This window comes from Mus caroli, unplaced genomic scaffold (assembly GCF_978045245.1).
Source record: "Mus caroli unplaced genomic scaffold, Mus_caroli_1 scaffold_5, whole genome shotgun sequence".
NCBI lineage: Eukaryota > Metazoa > Chordata > Mammalia > Rodentia > Muridae > Mus > Mus caroli.
The window spans coordinates 37,237,941-37,253,847 of NW_028227260.1; the positions used below are offsets into that span (position 1 = coordinate 37,237,941).

The 15,907-nt window shown below is 40.0% G+C and overlaps 1 protein-coding gene across 3 annotated transcripts in view; it reads left to right on the forward strand.

Annotated features, from left to right (window-relative positions):
• Nox1 (NADPH oxidase 1) overlaps positions 1 to 15,907 on the forward strand; it is a 29,366-nt gene that overhangs the window by 9,505 nt on the left and 3,954 nt on the right. The window contains exons 4-13 of one of the 3 annotated variants that reach the window (XM_021153339.3): positions 6,428 to 6,538; positions 6,752 to 6,836; positions 7,158 to 7,306; positions 7,445 to 7,626; positions 7,720 to 7,852; positions 9,875 to 9,967; positions 11,195 to 11,430; positions 11,585 to 11,747; positions 13,314 to 13,460; positions 13,648 to 13,772. In XM_021153339.3, coding sequence (XP_021008998.2) covers positions 6,428 to 6,538; positions 6,752 to 6,836; positions 7,158 to 7,306; positions 7,445 to 7,626; positions 7,720 to 7,852; positions 9,875 to 9,967; positions 11,195 to 11,430; positions 11,585 to 11,747; positions 13,314 to 13,460; positions 13,648 to 13,772 — 1,424 coding nt within the window. The remainder of the gene's footprint in view (positions 1 to 6,427; positions 6,539 to 6,751; positions 6,837 to 7,157; positions 7,307 to 7,444; positions 7,627 to 7,719; positions 7,853 to 9,874; positions 9,968 to 11,194; positions 11,431 to 11,584; positions 11,748 to 13,313; positions 13,461 to 13,647; positions 13,773 to 15,907) is intronic. The other 2 variants (XM_029473391.2, XM_029473390.2) reach the window with 2 other exon arrangements.

A 15,907-nucleotide genomic window follows, 5' to 3' on the forward strand; every position in this document is an offset into this window, starting at 1 on the left:
AGAACCACACAGGAATCTCATAAAAATACTAAGGTGGGAGCCATTATATATACACAAAGGACCTGTAGGATTATATATATATATATATATATATATATATATATATATATATATACATATATACACGTGTATAACATAAATATTAAAAATTAAAATGAGATAATTTTTAAAAAGCTCTGACAGGACATTATGAGACAAGGAATCTCCAAAGATGTCATTGAGTTCCTCTTCTGTTGGCCATCTACTGCTGGGCATGGGGCCTACATTCATAAGAGTAGTTTGTTTCCCTAGTGAAAATCTCTTGGAGGAAATAATTTTCATTACCAATTGGAGTTAACTCCAGGGTTAGGGATGGAGATAAGTGTCCAATTCTCCTTTCAACTCTGTCTGGTACAGGCTCTGTTCACGCTGCCTCAGTCTCTGTGAGTTCAATTGTACAATAATCCTGCTGCTTAGAGGGTCTTGTTTCCTGAGTGTCCTCCCTCCTCTCTGACTCTCTCTCTCTCTCTCTCTCTCTCTCTCTCTCTCTCTCTCTCTCTCTCTCTCTCTCTCTCTCTCTCTCTCCCTCCCTCCCTCCCTCCCTCCTCCTCCTCTTCCACTGGGTTCCTAAGCCTAAGAGAAGGGATTTGATGGAGATATCCTGTTTACAGCGGAGTGTTCCACTCTGTTTCTTGTTCCTTTTCTTAGGCCCCTTTTCTTTTTTGTTTAGTTCTATTCTATTGTATTAGTTTTGTTTTATCTTATCACTATATTATATATTATATTATATTATATTCACTTAGAAGCCTGTTTATTTTCGAATGAGAGAAAGGCAGGGGTGGATCCATAAGGGAAGGAAGGTGGGGAGGAACTGGGAGGAGTAAGGGGAGGGGAACCATAATCAAGATATATTAGGTGAGGAAATAAATTATTTTCAATAAAAGGAAAAAAAATGAATTACAACGATGCTGCTTTCGATTAGTATCATTGTAAACATTGTAAACAAAGTGTGTCAGTAACATGTGAAAGCCTACTCTATCTACTCCCCAGCGTTCACACTCTAGGTTGCTGTATGTTTAAACAGCTTCACTCATGTGTTCACAAATGCTTCAGGCTCACGTTTTGCTTTTGTTTCAAAGGTAGGTAATGGTTACTTACTTTTGAATTTTAATTTAATAAAAGTTGTTCGTTTTTAGTAAACGAGTCTACAAATACAGTAAGGCTCACTTACCATTTTTCAATTCAGTCAAACAGAATCACATTCCAGATACTGGATGGAATATCGCTTCCTACACTCAGTGTGTCTTAGGTATCTTTTTAGGTGACTGTAGTAGAGACATCTCATTCTAGTTTACAATCGCAAGCATCTCTTCCCACGCTGCATTCAAGGACGGCTAGCTGGTATCTTTAAATCCAGCGTGTTTACATTATCCAAACAGGCAGATGTTGGAACTGTGGAGGCTCTATTTAACAGGCTTAAAAAGTACACGGACTGTTAGCACAGGAAGATACAAATAAATCGTAGTGTATACACAGCAGAATGCCTTTCTATCTTCAACCATAAAGAAGAAACAGAATTGGGTTATTTGCAGAAAAATTGATGCAGCTGAAGATAATTATACTAAGAATCACATTAGCCACAGAAAGGCAAACATGCAGTTTTCTGTTGTTGGTGGGTCTCAAGTTCTAAGTGGGTAAATAAAGCCACACATGTGTAGATGACATGAAAGTAGAAGTAAAACTGCGTGCTGTCTGGTATGGGGCAAAGAGCACTAGAAGGCAGGGAGGAGGGTGAGATGAAGAAGGGAGTGGGTGAGAATCTGGTCAACATACAATATACTTGTACAAAAGAAAACTAAAAGATAAGCAAACTTAAGTTTTACAAACTGGCCTTTAGAGATCTACGATGCCCACACCACTGCTTTTCATGTTTGAAGAGTGTCAGAGACCCCTTCTATTGAGGGACCATAATTGATTTAATCATTACATATGGTATTTTTTAAAATTCATGCTCATCTTAGGAGAATAGAGAGAACCATTCAATTAACTATGTATGGATCATAGAAAAAAGGAATAGAGGAAGGAATTTAAACTCATAGTAAATAAGGCCTTATTGACTGCAGGATTTCAATAATATTGGTTGATATGGAGAGATGAATATACATTGGGATAGTTCCATGTGCTGCCACAGAAGGATGAAAAGGGTTTTTGTTGTTGGTTTTTTTTTTCTTTTCTAAAATAATTAATCCTGGATGGATAACTGCCACAGAATGTGAAGATGTGAAATAGTCATGTATTTTCAATTCACTTGCCAATTTTAGCTTCCAGAATCCTCTGTGACTCAAATAAGTACACTGTGGGAGCCAATGTGGAAATGGGAGATCTTTGAGATGAGCAGAGAAATTTTTTTCTGCAGTGGAACAGGATGTCTCTACCAAAACCAGCCAGACTGTGACTCAACAGCAAGAGAAAGCAGGGGTCATGTGAAGCTTCCGAATTGGAAAGCAGTAGGAAAGCTCTTGTTCACTGCACTGCCTGCTGCTGAAAGTCATTATGGATGACAGCAACCTCGATCCCACTTGCTTTACCAAGGTCACCTTGTCCCGGGCTTAGGGTGTATGGAAAAAAATGTTTTTTTTTCTTATCTTTTCCTTTTTTTTGTAATAGTTGACAACATTTCTTCCTCCCTCCCTCCCTCTCTCTCTGAATTCCTTTTTTCAAGTTACCTTGTAAAGTAATGGGCTTCCATTATGATATTTTCATACATATATGTCGATTTGACTTTGTTCTTATTCATCTATTTCTGCAATGTCTTTCCCCAATCTCCCCTATGCCCAACCTGCCGGTTTCCTAACTCTTTTGAAATGTTTCCTCACAATTGCTCTGTAGTACAGCTTTAGGTCAGGCATGGTGATTCCACCAGAGGTTCTTTTATCCTTGAGAAGAGTTTTTGCTATCCTAGGTTTTTTGTTATTCCAGATGAATTTGCAGATTGCCCTTTCTAATTCGTTGAAGACTTGAGTTAGAATTTTGATGGGGATTGCATTGAATCTGTAGATTGCTTTTGGCAAGATAGCCATTTTTACTATATTGATCCTGCCAATCCATGAGCATGGGAGATCTTTCCACCTTCGGAGATCTTTAATTTCTTTCTTCAGAGACTTGAAGTTCTTATCATACAGATCTTTCACTTCCTTAGTTAGAGTAACGCCAAGGTATTTTATATTATTTGTGACTATTGAGAAGGGTGTTGTTTCCCTAATTTCTTTCTCAGCCTGTTTATCCTTTATGTAGAGAAAGCCCATTGACTTGTTTGAGTTCATTTTATATCCAGCTACTTCACTGAAGCTCAAGGACCCTGATATAGCTGTCTCTTGTGAGACTATGCCGGGGCCTAGCAAACACAGAAGTGGTTGCTCACAGTTAGCTATTGGATGGATCACAGGGCCCCCAATGGAGGAGCTAGAGAAATTACCCAAGGAGCTCAAGGGATCCGCAACCCTATAGGTGGAACAACAATTTGAACTAACCACTAACCCCTGGAGCTCGTGTCTCTAGCTGCATATGTATCAGAAGATGGCCTTGTTGGCCATCAGTGGAAAGAGAGGCCCATTGGTTGTACCAACTTTATATGCCTCAATATAGGGGAACGCTAGGGCCAAGAAGTGGGAGTGGATGGGTAGGGGAGTGGGTGGGGGAGGGTATGGGGGACTTTTGGGATAGCACTGGAAATGTAAATGAAGAAAATACCTAATTAAAAAAAAAGAAATGTTTCCTCTTCTGTTTTCAAGCCCCATGCAATCTAGTCCTCTCATTTTATTCACAGTGTTCTACCTCCACCTTACTTAAGAGGACCTCTCCTCCCATGGTCCTTTTCTACCTTAGTGGCCTGCATATACACAGACATAGACAAGAGACAAACTGAAACATACATTCTACAACAAGAGTCCTTTCTCTCTTTCTACATGTGTGTCTTGGGGATCACACTCAGATTGTCAGGCTTAGCAGCAAGTGCCTTTACCAGCTGAGCCATCTCACTAGCCCCTGAGAAACTTTAATTTCATGTAATCTCACTTTTCAGTTCTTAGGCTTGGAGCCTGTGTTATTAAATTTTTTTTGCAGAGAAACTTGCTTATATATTGAAGTAGTTTTCCAATGTCTTTCTCTAGCACAATCAGAGTTTGAGGCGTTATAGTCAGGTCTCTAATCCATTTGAAATTGATTTTTTTATAAAGTAATATGTACTTAGCTTCATCCCTCAGCAGATGTACATCCAGCTTTCGCCTACATCATTTGGTGAAGAGGCTGGATTTTAATCAATGTGTGTCTCTAACACTGTTATCAAATTTTAGGGATAAGCATATGGGTTTATTTCTGGGTCTTCTATTCTATTCCTACAGACTATGTTTTCTAAAATTATTTACTTCTTGTTTGTGTGGTATACGTGTGTGTGTGTGTGTGTGTGTGTGTGTGTGTGTGTGTGTGTGTGCGCGCGCGCGCGCGCGCGTTTGAGTACTTCTATGCAAAAGCCAGGAGATGTTAGGTCTTCTGCTCTATCCCTCTGCACATTACTCCTTTGAGACAGGGTCTCTCACTGAACCTGGAGCTAGCCAGGTGGCCAACAAGCCCCAGTGACGCTCCTGTCTCCACCCATGTTGCCCAGGCATAGTAGTTACAGGTGTGACTCTCATGCCTGGCTTTCTTCACTGGTGCCAGGGGTTTGAATCCAGGTCCTCATGCTTTCACAACAATGTTCTTTCTTCCCTGCTGCACCATCTCCCCATCCCTTTATATGTGTTTAGTGTTGTTGTGCATATATTGATATGTATAATTTGAGATCAGGTTTTGTGATACCTGTAGCATGATTCTTTCTACTAAGGGCTTTTTTTTTTTTTTTTTGCCATTCAGAGTCCTTTTGTACTTTGTCTTTTCTAGTTCTGTGAAAAATGTCATTGGAACCCTGTGGGGAATTGTATTGAATCTGTATGCTATTTTCATTAATTTAGCCGTTTTAACAATATTGATTTTCCTAATCTATGAGCATGAGAGATGTGCCTTAATAATTATTATTTAAAAGGGCTAAGGTATTGTGAATTATCACCCATAATTGTCTTTTTAGTTAGTTGTACACGGGCACACGTGTAAGACTCACCAATTAGCTGAATTAAAATGAGAAATACCCTGGCTCTTCCCTCACCCAAATACTTCTATAAGATTGTCAAAATTCATAGCTAGCATTCAGAAAACATAAAGCAACTTGGAGACAAGTTATATCAGTTGAAAGGTTGGTGTCTTAGTTAGGGTTTTACTGCTGTGAACAGACACTATAACCAAGGCAAGTCTTATAAAAAAAAAAACAAAACCAACATTTAATTGGGGCTGGCTTACAGGTTCAGAGGTTCAGTCCATTATCATCAAGGATCAAGGTGGGAGCATGGCAGTATCCAGGCAGGCATGGCGCAGGAGGAGCTGAGAGTTCTATGTCTTCATCCAAAGGCTGCTAGTGGAAGACTGACTTCCAGGCAACTAGGGTGAGGATCTTATACCCACACCCACAGTGACACACCCATTCCAACCAGGTCACACCTATTCCAACAAGGCCACACCTTCAGATGGTGCCACTCCCTGGTCCAAGGATATACAAACCATCACAGTTGGGTTTAGCTGCCATGGAACTGAGTATATCATGAGCCTAGACCTTTTACTGTTTTTGCTTTATGGTCCTTGGTCATTCAAGGAAACAATCCCAAAATTCTGCACATAGAAATTACACTTTCTTGGAGACCTAGCATGCAATGGACCCTGTGTCACATGCCAAGTACTAAACAGAGAAAGGCTCTCCCTTCTATCTCTAGCTATATTTAAGAATATTGCTCCAAGGGTTCCATTTTAAATATGTCTTGCATAACTGGTTAAATTTTTATTTTCTATACAAGTATTACTTTATTATATTTTCAGCATTAGAAAATATAGAAAAGAGAATAAAATAGTTATCATGCATAATTGTACCTTAATATAAGCTTTAGTTAAAAATGTATAAAAGGATATATGATCTCCAAGGCTAATTTATAAAGGGCAAACAATAAAGCCATAATTAGATGCATGAAATAAAAATACCCACTGCACAATTTTCCATCCATAGGCTGTCTTTGCTAGTGTGCAATTACTGGATCTTGTTCTTGCTCACGTTAGTTAATAGATCATCCAACAACAGCAAACCACTCTCATGGGGATTTCTCAATTCAATTAAGGAAGTTTGACACCTTTTTTCTCTGTTTGGAAACAGAGATTAGTCTGGTATGCCAGAGAGAGAGAGAGAGAGAGTGACAGAGGGGGTGCAGGAAGCCATCCCAGTATCCATTTGCTCATCTTAGAAAATGACTGGACCAAGCCTCACCTGCCAGATGCTGAGATAAAGCAGCAGTTTCTCTTGTCTCCTCTGTTCCAGACTGCCTTGGCCTTGGCCAGAGCATCTGCTCTGTGCTTGAATTTTAACAGCATGATGATCCTGATTCCTGTGTGTCGAAATCTGCTGTCCTTCCTGAGGGGCACCTGCTCAGTGAGTTCCAGCTTTTCTTAGTTCAGCTTTCACATGAAAGAGGGAGCACCTGAAGCTCAACACCAAGTCCTTAGGAATGGAAGCCAGAGGTCTCCTTGGGTGGATGAGGATGGCGGGGTATTGGTGTGCTGTGGCTAAGATGTGTTGGTGTGAATGAGGGAATTTCCTAAGACCCACTGGTGATACCTGACCAGAATGACTTTGCATTTGTAGTTTTGCAACCGTACACTGAGAAAGCCATTGGATCACAACCTCACCTTCCATAAGCTGGTGGCATATATGATCTGCATATTCACAGGTAACTTGGGCAAAGCATGCAGCCATGGACAGTAGGTGATTCAGGGTGTACTGTTATTTGCTTGTGTATAGAAACATTAAAGCATATTCAGTGATCACCTGGAACTACTTAAGAGACACCTTTTTAGATCCATATTCATGGAGTATATATTCGGTTCCTTTGGGAACTGAATGGGTGGGAGAAAAAAAGGTTTTGGGTCTTTCTGTGTAGTTGGGCACACTATGGAGTCAGCATTCTGGCAGGCACTATAGATCAAGTCTCTTGTTTCAGAGGGGGTATGTTTTCCAGAGTGTCCCTGACACCTCCCATCTTTCCTCTTAGCTATTCATATCATTGCACACCTATTTAACTTCGAACGCTACAGGAGAAGCCAACAGGCCATGGATGGATCTCTTGCTTCTGTCCTCTCCAGCCTATCTCATCCTGAGAAAGAAGATTCTTGGCTAAATCCCATCCAGTCTCCAAACATGGTGAGGTGATTTGATAACAAAGAATGGGTATGTGGTCAAGACTAGGAAGATCATGGTTTTCTTGGTGCGTTTTTTTTTTTTTTTTTTTTTTTTTTTTTTTTTTTTTTTTGGCCAGGCTGACATTTTCTCCTTTCACAGACAGTGATGTATGCAGCATTTACCAGTATTGCTGGCCTTACTGGAGTGATTGCCACTGTAGCTTTGGTTCTCATGGTAACTTCAGCTATGGAGTTTATCCGCAGGAATTATTTTGAGCTCTTTTGGTATACACATCACCTTTTTATCGTCTATATCGTCTGCTTAGGGATCCATGGCCTGGGGTAAGGTCTTCTGATCCCCATTCTTGTATCCCAGCCCCCCCCCCGATAGTGCATAATTCATTATCATAAGCTTTCCTACTTTTTATGTTGCAGTGGGATTGTCCGGGGTCAAACAGAGGAGAGCATGGTTGAAAGCCATCCTCACAATTGTTCCCATTCTTTTCACGAGTGGGATAACCATGAGGGGAGTTGCAGGTATCCTCATTTTGCGGGGCACCCCCCTGAGGTAAGAATGCCCTGGAGGAATGACTGACTTCTCTTTTAATGTTACCCCTGTTAAGTAGAGCCATTACTACTATTATTAGCTCATCATTGGCTCCTTCCTATGAAAGCTATCTACAGTCTTCCAAACTTATCTGCAACAGGCAATTACAGGGATGCTTAAAAGAGATAAGATTAATGGTGGCTATGTGTTGTGGAATCTTCCTATAGAGGTGAAGTAATATTTACTATGCCCCAGTTCTGCTGCCTGAGATAGATGATTTCTGTGGCAATTCTTTCATATTCATTTTGGGACAGAAGGACTAGAATTTTGTAAGATGAAGTAAAATCACAATCAGTAATTAATGGTGCTTGTATTCAGGTCTAGGTTTTTTTTGGGTTTTTGTTTGGTTTTGTTTTGTGTTTGAATCCAGTGATGAAACCTTTAACTACTGTATTGTTCCAAAGCTCAGCTTTGAATTCCCAGTCAAATGTTCAGGGAGAAAACTCCCCTCATCCTTGAAGCAGGCTATCTTTAATGTTATAGCATGCTTGTTGTTTCCCTTTTTTATGAGGGCATGCAATGTGCTTGTTACACAAGCATAAGAACAAGAGATCAGCGCCTCAGCACTCACTTAAAGAGAGGGCAAAGCCACAGGGTCAGGACTGCACAGAATGCTGAGTCCACTTGCAATTGCTAGGCAGAGGAGATCAAGTACAGGGTCAGGCCTAGATAGACGGGTGGAGGGGCAGATGGCTGGGATTAGAGTGGATCCTGTCTACAGTGGGGACTTAACTGAGTTGAAGTCATACTGCTAGATGTCGTGGTCTTTACAGAACCCAGGTGAGGATTATTTCTTATCAGTGTATTTTCTCCATATAGTGCTGGAGACACACTAAATTGGCCTGTTTTGAGGTATACTTAAGTTCAGAAGTTACTTTGATTGACCATATAATATCCCCTAAGGGTGAGGATACCAATTTTGCCACTCAAATGTATTGCTTTGTTTTTTCCACAGACATTTACAAAAAGATACTCTTTTAACACATCTGCCATTGGAAATTTACATAAATAATACATTTTTATCAAAGACAGTATAAAAACATAGAAAGTCTTAGAAGTGAATTCATATAGTTCTACAACCTGAGGTGATCGCTCTATGTCATAGAGGCTGTCCTGTATTGTCAAATATTCCTTTTCAAACATTTGTTTTTAAAAGATCTGTAATGTGGCATTTTAGTTTTCTTAGTCAATATTTTGACCAATACAGTTGTCATGGGCTTTCTGCACACCCTCATTATTATTTTTTTAATCCCTACTTTCTAGAAGTGAAATTCCATGGTTAAAAAGAGAGAAAGCTTTTGACTCTGTTGAGATGTACTGGCAAACTGCTGCCGTCTAGGAAAGTGCTGTCAACACACTTTAGCTACATATGTGAACATGTGGACTGGGCATTTGTTGCCGAACACTGGCTTCTATCTGTAAACCTCAGCATCCAACTTGACGGAATAGAGTGTTACTGTGTTGTTTTTAAAAATCTGTTTACTTTTGGCGTTTTGTGGTGCTAGGTTAGAAGTCAAGTTTTGTGTATTTCTACCAGTAGAATTAGTCATCCATATATCTATATATCTATATCTATATGTATATACCCTTTTGCTAGTATAGCATTTAGTCATTTGCTTCTATTGTGCATTTGCTTTTTAAAGAATGGACTAGTTTTCTTAGATTTTCAAAATTTTAAATTTGAATATAATTTAAACACACACACACACAAACATGTGCTCTTATGATTTATCTTTGCCATTTGCTTCCTGATATGACCTGTGCGTTTCACAGAATGATTTATTTCATTAATGAGATTGACAAACAAAACTATTGCTTTGTATTCATTTCCATTCTAAACTTTGCTGAGATTAGTGACTTCATAGTGATAGACAGTAGAGAACTTGATAGATACTCGATAACCGAAGAAACGAACTGCTACTCAAATAAGTCCTATACGAGAGACTGGAGGTTAATTTCATTCTTTACCCTGTCTTTGTGTAGTCTTGGAAGTGGATCCTTGCACCGATTGCTTTTTATATCTTTGAAAGGATTCTTCGCTTTTATCGCTCCCAGCAGAAGGTCGTGATTACCAAGGTAACAAAATAAACACTTTCCATTGCAGTGATAAAAGTTGTGTTCTACTTGAGTGCAGAACTAAACTGTCCTGATGTTCGCCCTGAAGGCTCAAAAAGGATTTTGGAGGAAACATGCTTTGTGTCTCTAGTGCTGGACAAGACTGTAGGAAACATGGCTTTGGCTGGAACAATTCTATGTTGCAGGGTACAAACGGGACTGGAGCCAGAGCTCGCCCACAAATGTATTTTGCTTTGTGTACACGGTGATTATTTAAGGGGTGAACTGAGTTGGAGGGTACCACTCAGTGCTCAAGGCTCTGTGACTGATCTTGTAAGCTAGACTAAAGAACTGGTTACCAATGTTTAAACAAAGTGGATGGCAATTTTCCTGGGGACTGGGGAGATGGCCGAGTGGTTAAGAGTACCCACCCACATGGTGGTGCATCATTGCTCGTAACTCCAGCTTCAGGGGCGCTGACGCCCTTCTCTAGCACTGTATGCACATAGTGCATACACAGACAAGAGAACACACACAGAACAGAAAGTAACTGTTAAAAAACACAATAAGATTTTATTCAATCATAAAGAAGAAAGGAATGAAGTCATTTACAGAAAAATAGATGAGAACCGGAGATTATCATTTTAAACAAAATAAGCACTTTCTCAGGTTTGCGATAAATATGAACGAAATAGAAATGTACATAGAGTGTGGAAGCAAAGGAGAACTATGAGTGAAATGAAGAGATTGTGAGGGGAAAGCAGAAAGCTGTCTACTCAGGGAAAAGGGTACCTGCACTGAGAGGGGAAGCCTGAAGCAAACATGAGCAAGGTACATATATTATATTATATTATATTATATTATATTATATTATATTATATACACATATATACATACACGTGTATATATAATGCATATATACATATATAATACACACATATGTAAATACATATATATATCACAGTAATATGTATATATATTTCACAATGGAATCCATAATTTTGTAAGATAACTAAAATATAATAATCTTAAAGACTTTTTTTTTTTTTTTGCTTCTCTTGAAGTATCAGGAACCCTGACAACACAGAATATTGTCTGGAGCTAAGTAGTAGCTTAGGGAGTGCCTTCTAGAGAGGGCTTGACCATGTACTATAAGTTAGAAGCACTTGGGCTTTCTTCATCTATTTAAATGTCTGTCCTTGTCATGTTTGGAGTTTGCCTCTAATGATCTATGTGTTTCATTCACAGGTTGTCATGCACCCATCTAATGTTTTGGAATTACAGATGAGGAAGCGAGGCTTTAGCATGGAAGTAGGACAGTATATATTTGTAAATTGTCCCTCCATTTCCTTCCTGGAGTGGCATCCCTTCACTCTGACTTCTGCTCCAGAGGAAGAATTTTTCTCCATTCATATTCGAGCAGCAGGGGACTGGACACGAAATCTCATAAGGACATTTGAACAACAGCACTCACCAATGCCCAGGTAGGTCCTTGAGACTCAAAATAAGATATAGAGTAACAGAAAAGAGAAAGCAGCTCCCTTCTGAAGTGCAAGTCTGTTAAGAAAGTTTCTGAGAAAATGAGCTCAAGGATGGAGATGAGTCTTTATGCATTCATTGTTTTTTCTCATTTGCTAGGATTGAGGTGGACGGTCCCTTTGGCACAGTCAGTGAGGATGTTTTCCAGTATGAAGTGGCTGTACTGGTTGGGGCAGGGATTGGGGTCACTCCCTTTGCTTCCATCTTGAAATCTATCTGGTACAAATTCCAGCGTGCAGACAACAAGCTCAAAACACAAAAGGTACATTCCCACATTTCACTATTCCTCTGGCCTGAGCCATTATAGCCCGAGGTCTTTCGCTTCATAAGTGGGTCAGGAGACCCTATCTGGAGATAGGAGTGGGGCATAGGGCACTAGCAGGGGATGCACCAAGCAGTTCGTTCAGTTTGTTGCTACACAGCTGGCCTCTGCACCACTGCAAGCAGGCTGCACAGTCCAGGCTGCTGGAGAACAATCTGTATCTTGTCAATTCTTGTCACCTGTCTGGTGAATTCTCAGCTCTGTAGTGCTCTAACCTGTTGGTTTATTTGTCTTTAGCTATTTTATTGGGCTCTTGTATCTCCCACCCTTCCAACCCTTATTCCACCCTAATCTATTCCAACTGCATAACACTAGATAGGAGAGAAACAAAGTTAGAGGAGAAAGGAGTGGAGATCTCTTTAGAATACTTCCTGCTGATTAGGGGCATTTGGTTCCTTGGGGCAAGTCCTACCTTTGTCGCCAGGATATCTCCAACTTCTAGTTTCTTTGCTCATGGACAAATTGCACCAGCAGCAATTAGGACAGCAGCAGGGGGAGCAGCCACTGTCTCAGACCCTTTCAGGGCTCTCTCATTTATACCTTCTCCAGAGTCCCCAGAATTAAACTGTCTACAGCTGGCAAAGATCATGCTTCTGCTACTGCATGAGGCAAATCATAATCACCTGCTGTGAAGTAGCCTCTTATCCCATACCTGGGATTCAAACAAACAAAAAGAAAATACTCACATAAAATAACTGGGTTTTTAAAGAAACCAAAATTCTCATGACACTAATTTTTCAAACTAAAGCTATTTAGCTTGTTGCCCAAGGTTGTTCCTATTAAATCATTTTTAAAGTAGCCTTTAATAATCTGGACCGAATACCTTTTAAGGCCCATGATAAAAGAAAAAAGAACAAAATGAACTCAACATCTCATGCTAAAAAGAAAACAACAAATCAAAACAAATCCCCCTCCCCTCCTGAAAAAAAAAAGTGATCTTCGTCCTTGCAACTGCTTCTATGAGTTGAATCAGATTCTTTTCAATTTGCAGTTTTATTTTTATTTATTTGAACTTTTTTATTTTTGCTTTGAACTTTTATTTTTTAGTTTATGTTCATTATACATATTATTATCTCATAATGACGTTTCCATTAAAGTCATTTACTATGACCATATACTCACCCATTCTCTTCACCATCTCCAGCCCCTGTCTAAGTAGCCTTCTTCTCTTCTCCCAAATACTCTCATTCTAGTTCCATGTTTTCCATATGAGACAAAACTTAGACAGTATCTCCCTTATTTTGCTTATCATGATGACCTCCCAGTAACAAAGATGACCTTGGAAGGTTTCTTCTGTAATGGAAATTTGTAATGGACATTTAAATTAAAAGTCTTCCACTTTATGTGATCCATTGCCCTTAGACTTGGCCAACAAATATAGGTATGTCTACGTATATACATATGTTATATATGCATTTATGTTATACATATACACACACCCCTGTCATCACAACATACATTGTGAAAGATTCTTAATAAGGGTATGGATTCTTTTGCTCATTTTAGATCTATTTCTACTGGATCTGTAGAGAGACAGGTGCCTTTGCCTGGTTCAACAACTTATTGAATTCCCTGGAACAAGAGATGGAGGAATTAGGCAAAATGGATTTTCTAAATTACCGTCTCTTCCTCACTGGCTGGGATAGCAACATTGTGAGTTCAAATAAAACACTGATTCCAATAGCAAATGTTAAAACAAAATATAGTGCATGTCTACCAAAATAATTATCCCTTATCATTTCTTACCTGGCCCCATCCTCACACTGAAAGTTAAAAGTAGCTTACAGAAAAGGCAGCTGTCAAACTTGGGTTTTCTAATTTTATACTTCTCTGGTTCCAGGCTGGTCATGCAGCATTAAACTTTGACAGAGCCACTGACATCCTGACAGGTCTGAAGCAGAAAACTTCCTTTGGGAGACCAATGTGGGACAATGAGTTTTCTAGAATAGCTACTGCCCACCCCAAGTAAGTACCTCGTCTTCTAGTTAACTGAGTCTGCAGAGTTCGGATTTAAGCTTACTGAGCACACCTGGGACAGAGTGGGCCAGTGAAATGAATTACCAGGGAAGGGGCTTTGCCACTAAGACCCACGTGTTAAGAAAGAACAAACTCCCTTAAATTGTCCTCTGCCCTCCACATATGAAATATGACACTCTGCCCACTTGTTGACCTCTGACAGCTCTACACACACATGTGTGCTTATGTGTGCACACACGCATGCACATACCCACACACAAACCCTTGCACACACATAATAAATAAAATTTAATAGAAAACTTTAAGAATGAGGACATTTCATCCAGGTTTTTAGTAAAATAAGGGTCATGATCTTGTCATTGATAAGCAGCTGTTTATTGTCCCCATAAGTCTCTATTGAGTGAGCAAGGTGAAGAGACTTGGCTCATAAAGTTAGTGCTGAACAAAACAGAAAACTGGAGAATTTGCATGCATTTTTTGGGGGTGGCATGCTCAATGATCTCTACATAAAGTTGAGATTTCTACATAAAGTAATACGATTTGGGGTGTTTTAGCTAGTTCATTGCCCAATAGAGCTCAGTGTTTGGAGAGAGCAGTTCCTGTCTCCCAGGCTGGCCTCTACAATTACACATAATCTCAATATATAGCCAGATGGCGAGCTTGATTTCTAGCTCTCCGGCCTCCATGTCCAGAGTACTGGGATTACAGGTGCACGCCACTACACCCAGTTTTCTGGAGACTTTTTTAGACATGTTAGAGCAAACAGCAAAAGCAGATGCTCAGAAGCTGGCACTGCCAATGGGAATAAGAGGAGGAGGATTTTGCTAACCCCCTGAACAAGCTGGCAGGGGAAGAGCAATCCATGTCCACAAGTGCTGCTCACTCGTTTCTGTAAATTCATCTATTCCAGAACAGCTTGAAAAAAACACGGGAATAAGGATTCTTTTTTTAAAAAAGATAAACACTCAAAGAAGAAATGCAGAGAATTAATTCAAGGTAGAATAATGCACTCTAGGACAAAGGTCTGTGGACACCTCAGGGACGAGATGTCAACTGTCAAAGGACAGGAGGGACACAGGAAGTGAACAGTAAAGGCTTTATGAAGGCAGTGGTGAGAGTCTGTAGTGACAAATTGCAGCGATCCTGGGTCCCAACTCTCTCGTTTTGACACTTTTCAGTTATGGTAAGTGGAGCTAAAAGTCCTCCTGATCTTCAGAGTTCTTGTACACAAAATGGGGACATTAGTAGATGCAGGCCTTATTTATTTGTATGGTTGTTGTGAAGACTGGGCCAACATACAAAAGTTTCATTAAATTGCAAAGCAGAATGTTAGTAAAAGGCATTATGCAATTTTTATGTCGTTTGTGTTGATCAGTTGAAACTGTTGAGAGGGAGTGAGAAGGATTGGGTAGAGGGGACAGGGAGGAGAGAGAAGGTGCAGAAAAGAGGGAAGGAGGAGGGCAAACAGGAGAACGAGTGGAGTATTTCATTTATTTCCTTAGTCATGGGCATCATCCTGTCTTCTCATACATATGGTGTGTCACCGTATTGTGTTTTCGTGTGTTCCCTTCAACTACCCCCGACCCCAAAGCAAATCATCCCGGCTGGATCTCTTTCTCTCTGGGGGATATTTCCCCATTCTGCTTTCTCATCACATTGCCCTCTGAGAAAGAACACTGTAAAGGACTGCCTACAGAACACAGAGTAATGATAAACTGCGACAAGGAGCAAGAGAACTGCTGTCCCAGGAGCCAAGAGAAAAAAAATATTTCAGCATCATGGGCATGGGTGCTGGAATGACAGGCTCGAGAAGTGCTTATTATTTGGTGTAAGGGTGGTCTGAGTGTACTTTAGAGACAGGACAATATCCAGTCTGTAAGAGAGAGGAGTAAAATGGCTACAGCAGAAAATGAACAATAACAAATGTTGGCAAGGAATTGGAAAATTTGGATTCTTTTTTTTTCCTCTTTTTTTTTATTACGTATTTTCCTCAATTACATTTCCAATGCTATCCCAAAAGTCCCCCATACCGCCCCCCCCCACTTCCCTACCCACCCATTCCCATTTTTTGGCCCTGGCATTCCCCTGTATTGGGGCATATAAAGTTTGCAAGTCCAATGGGC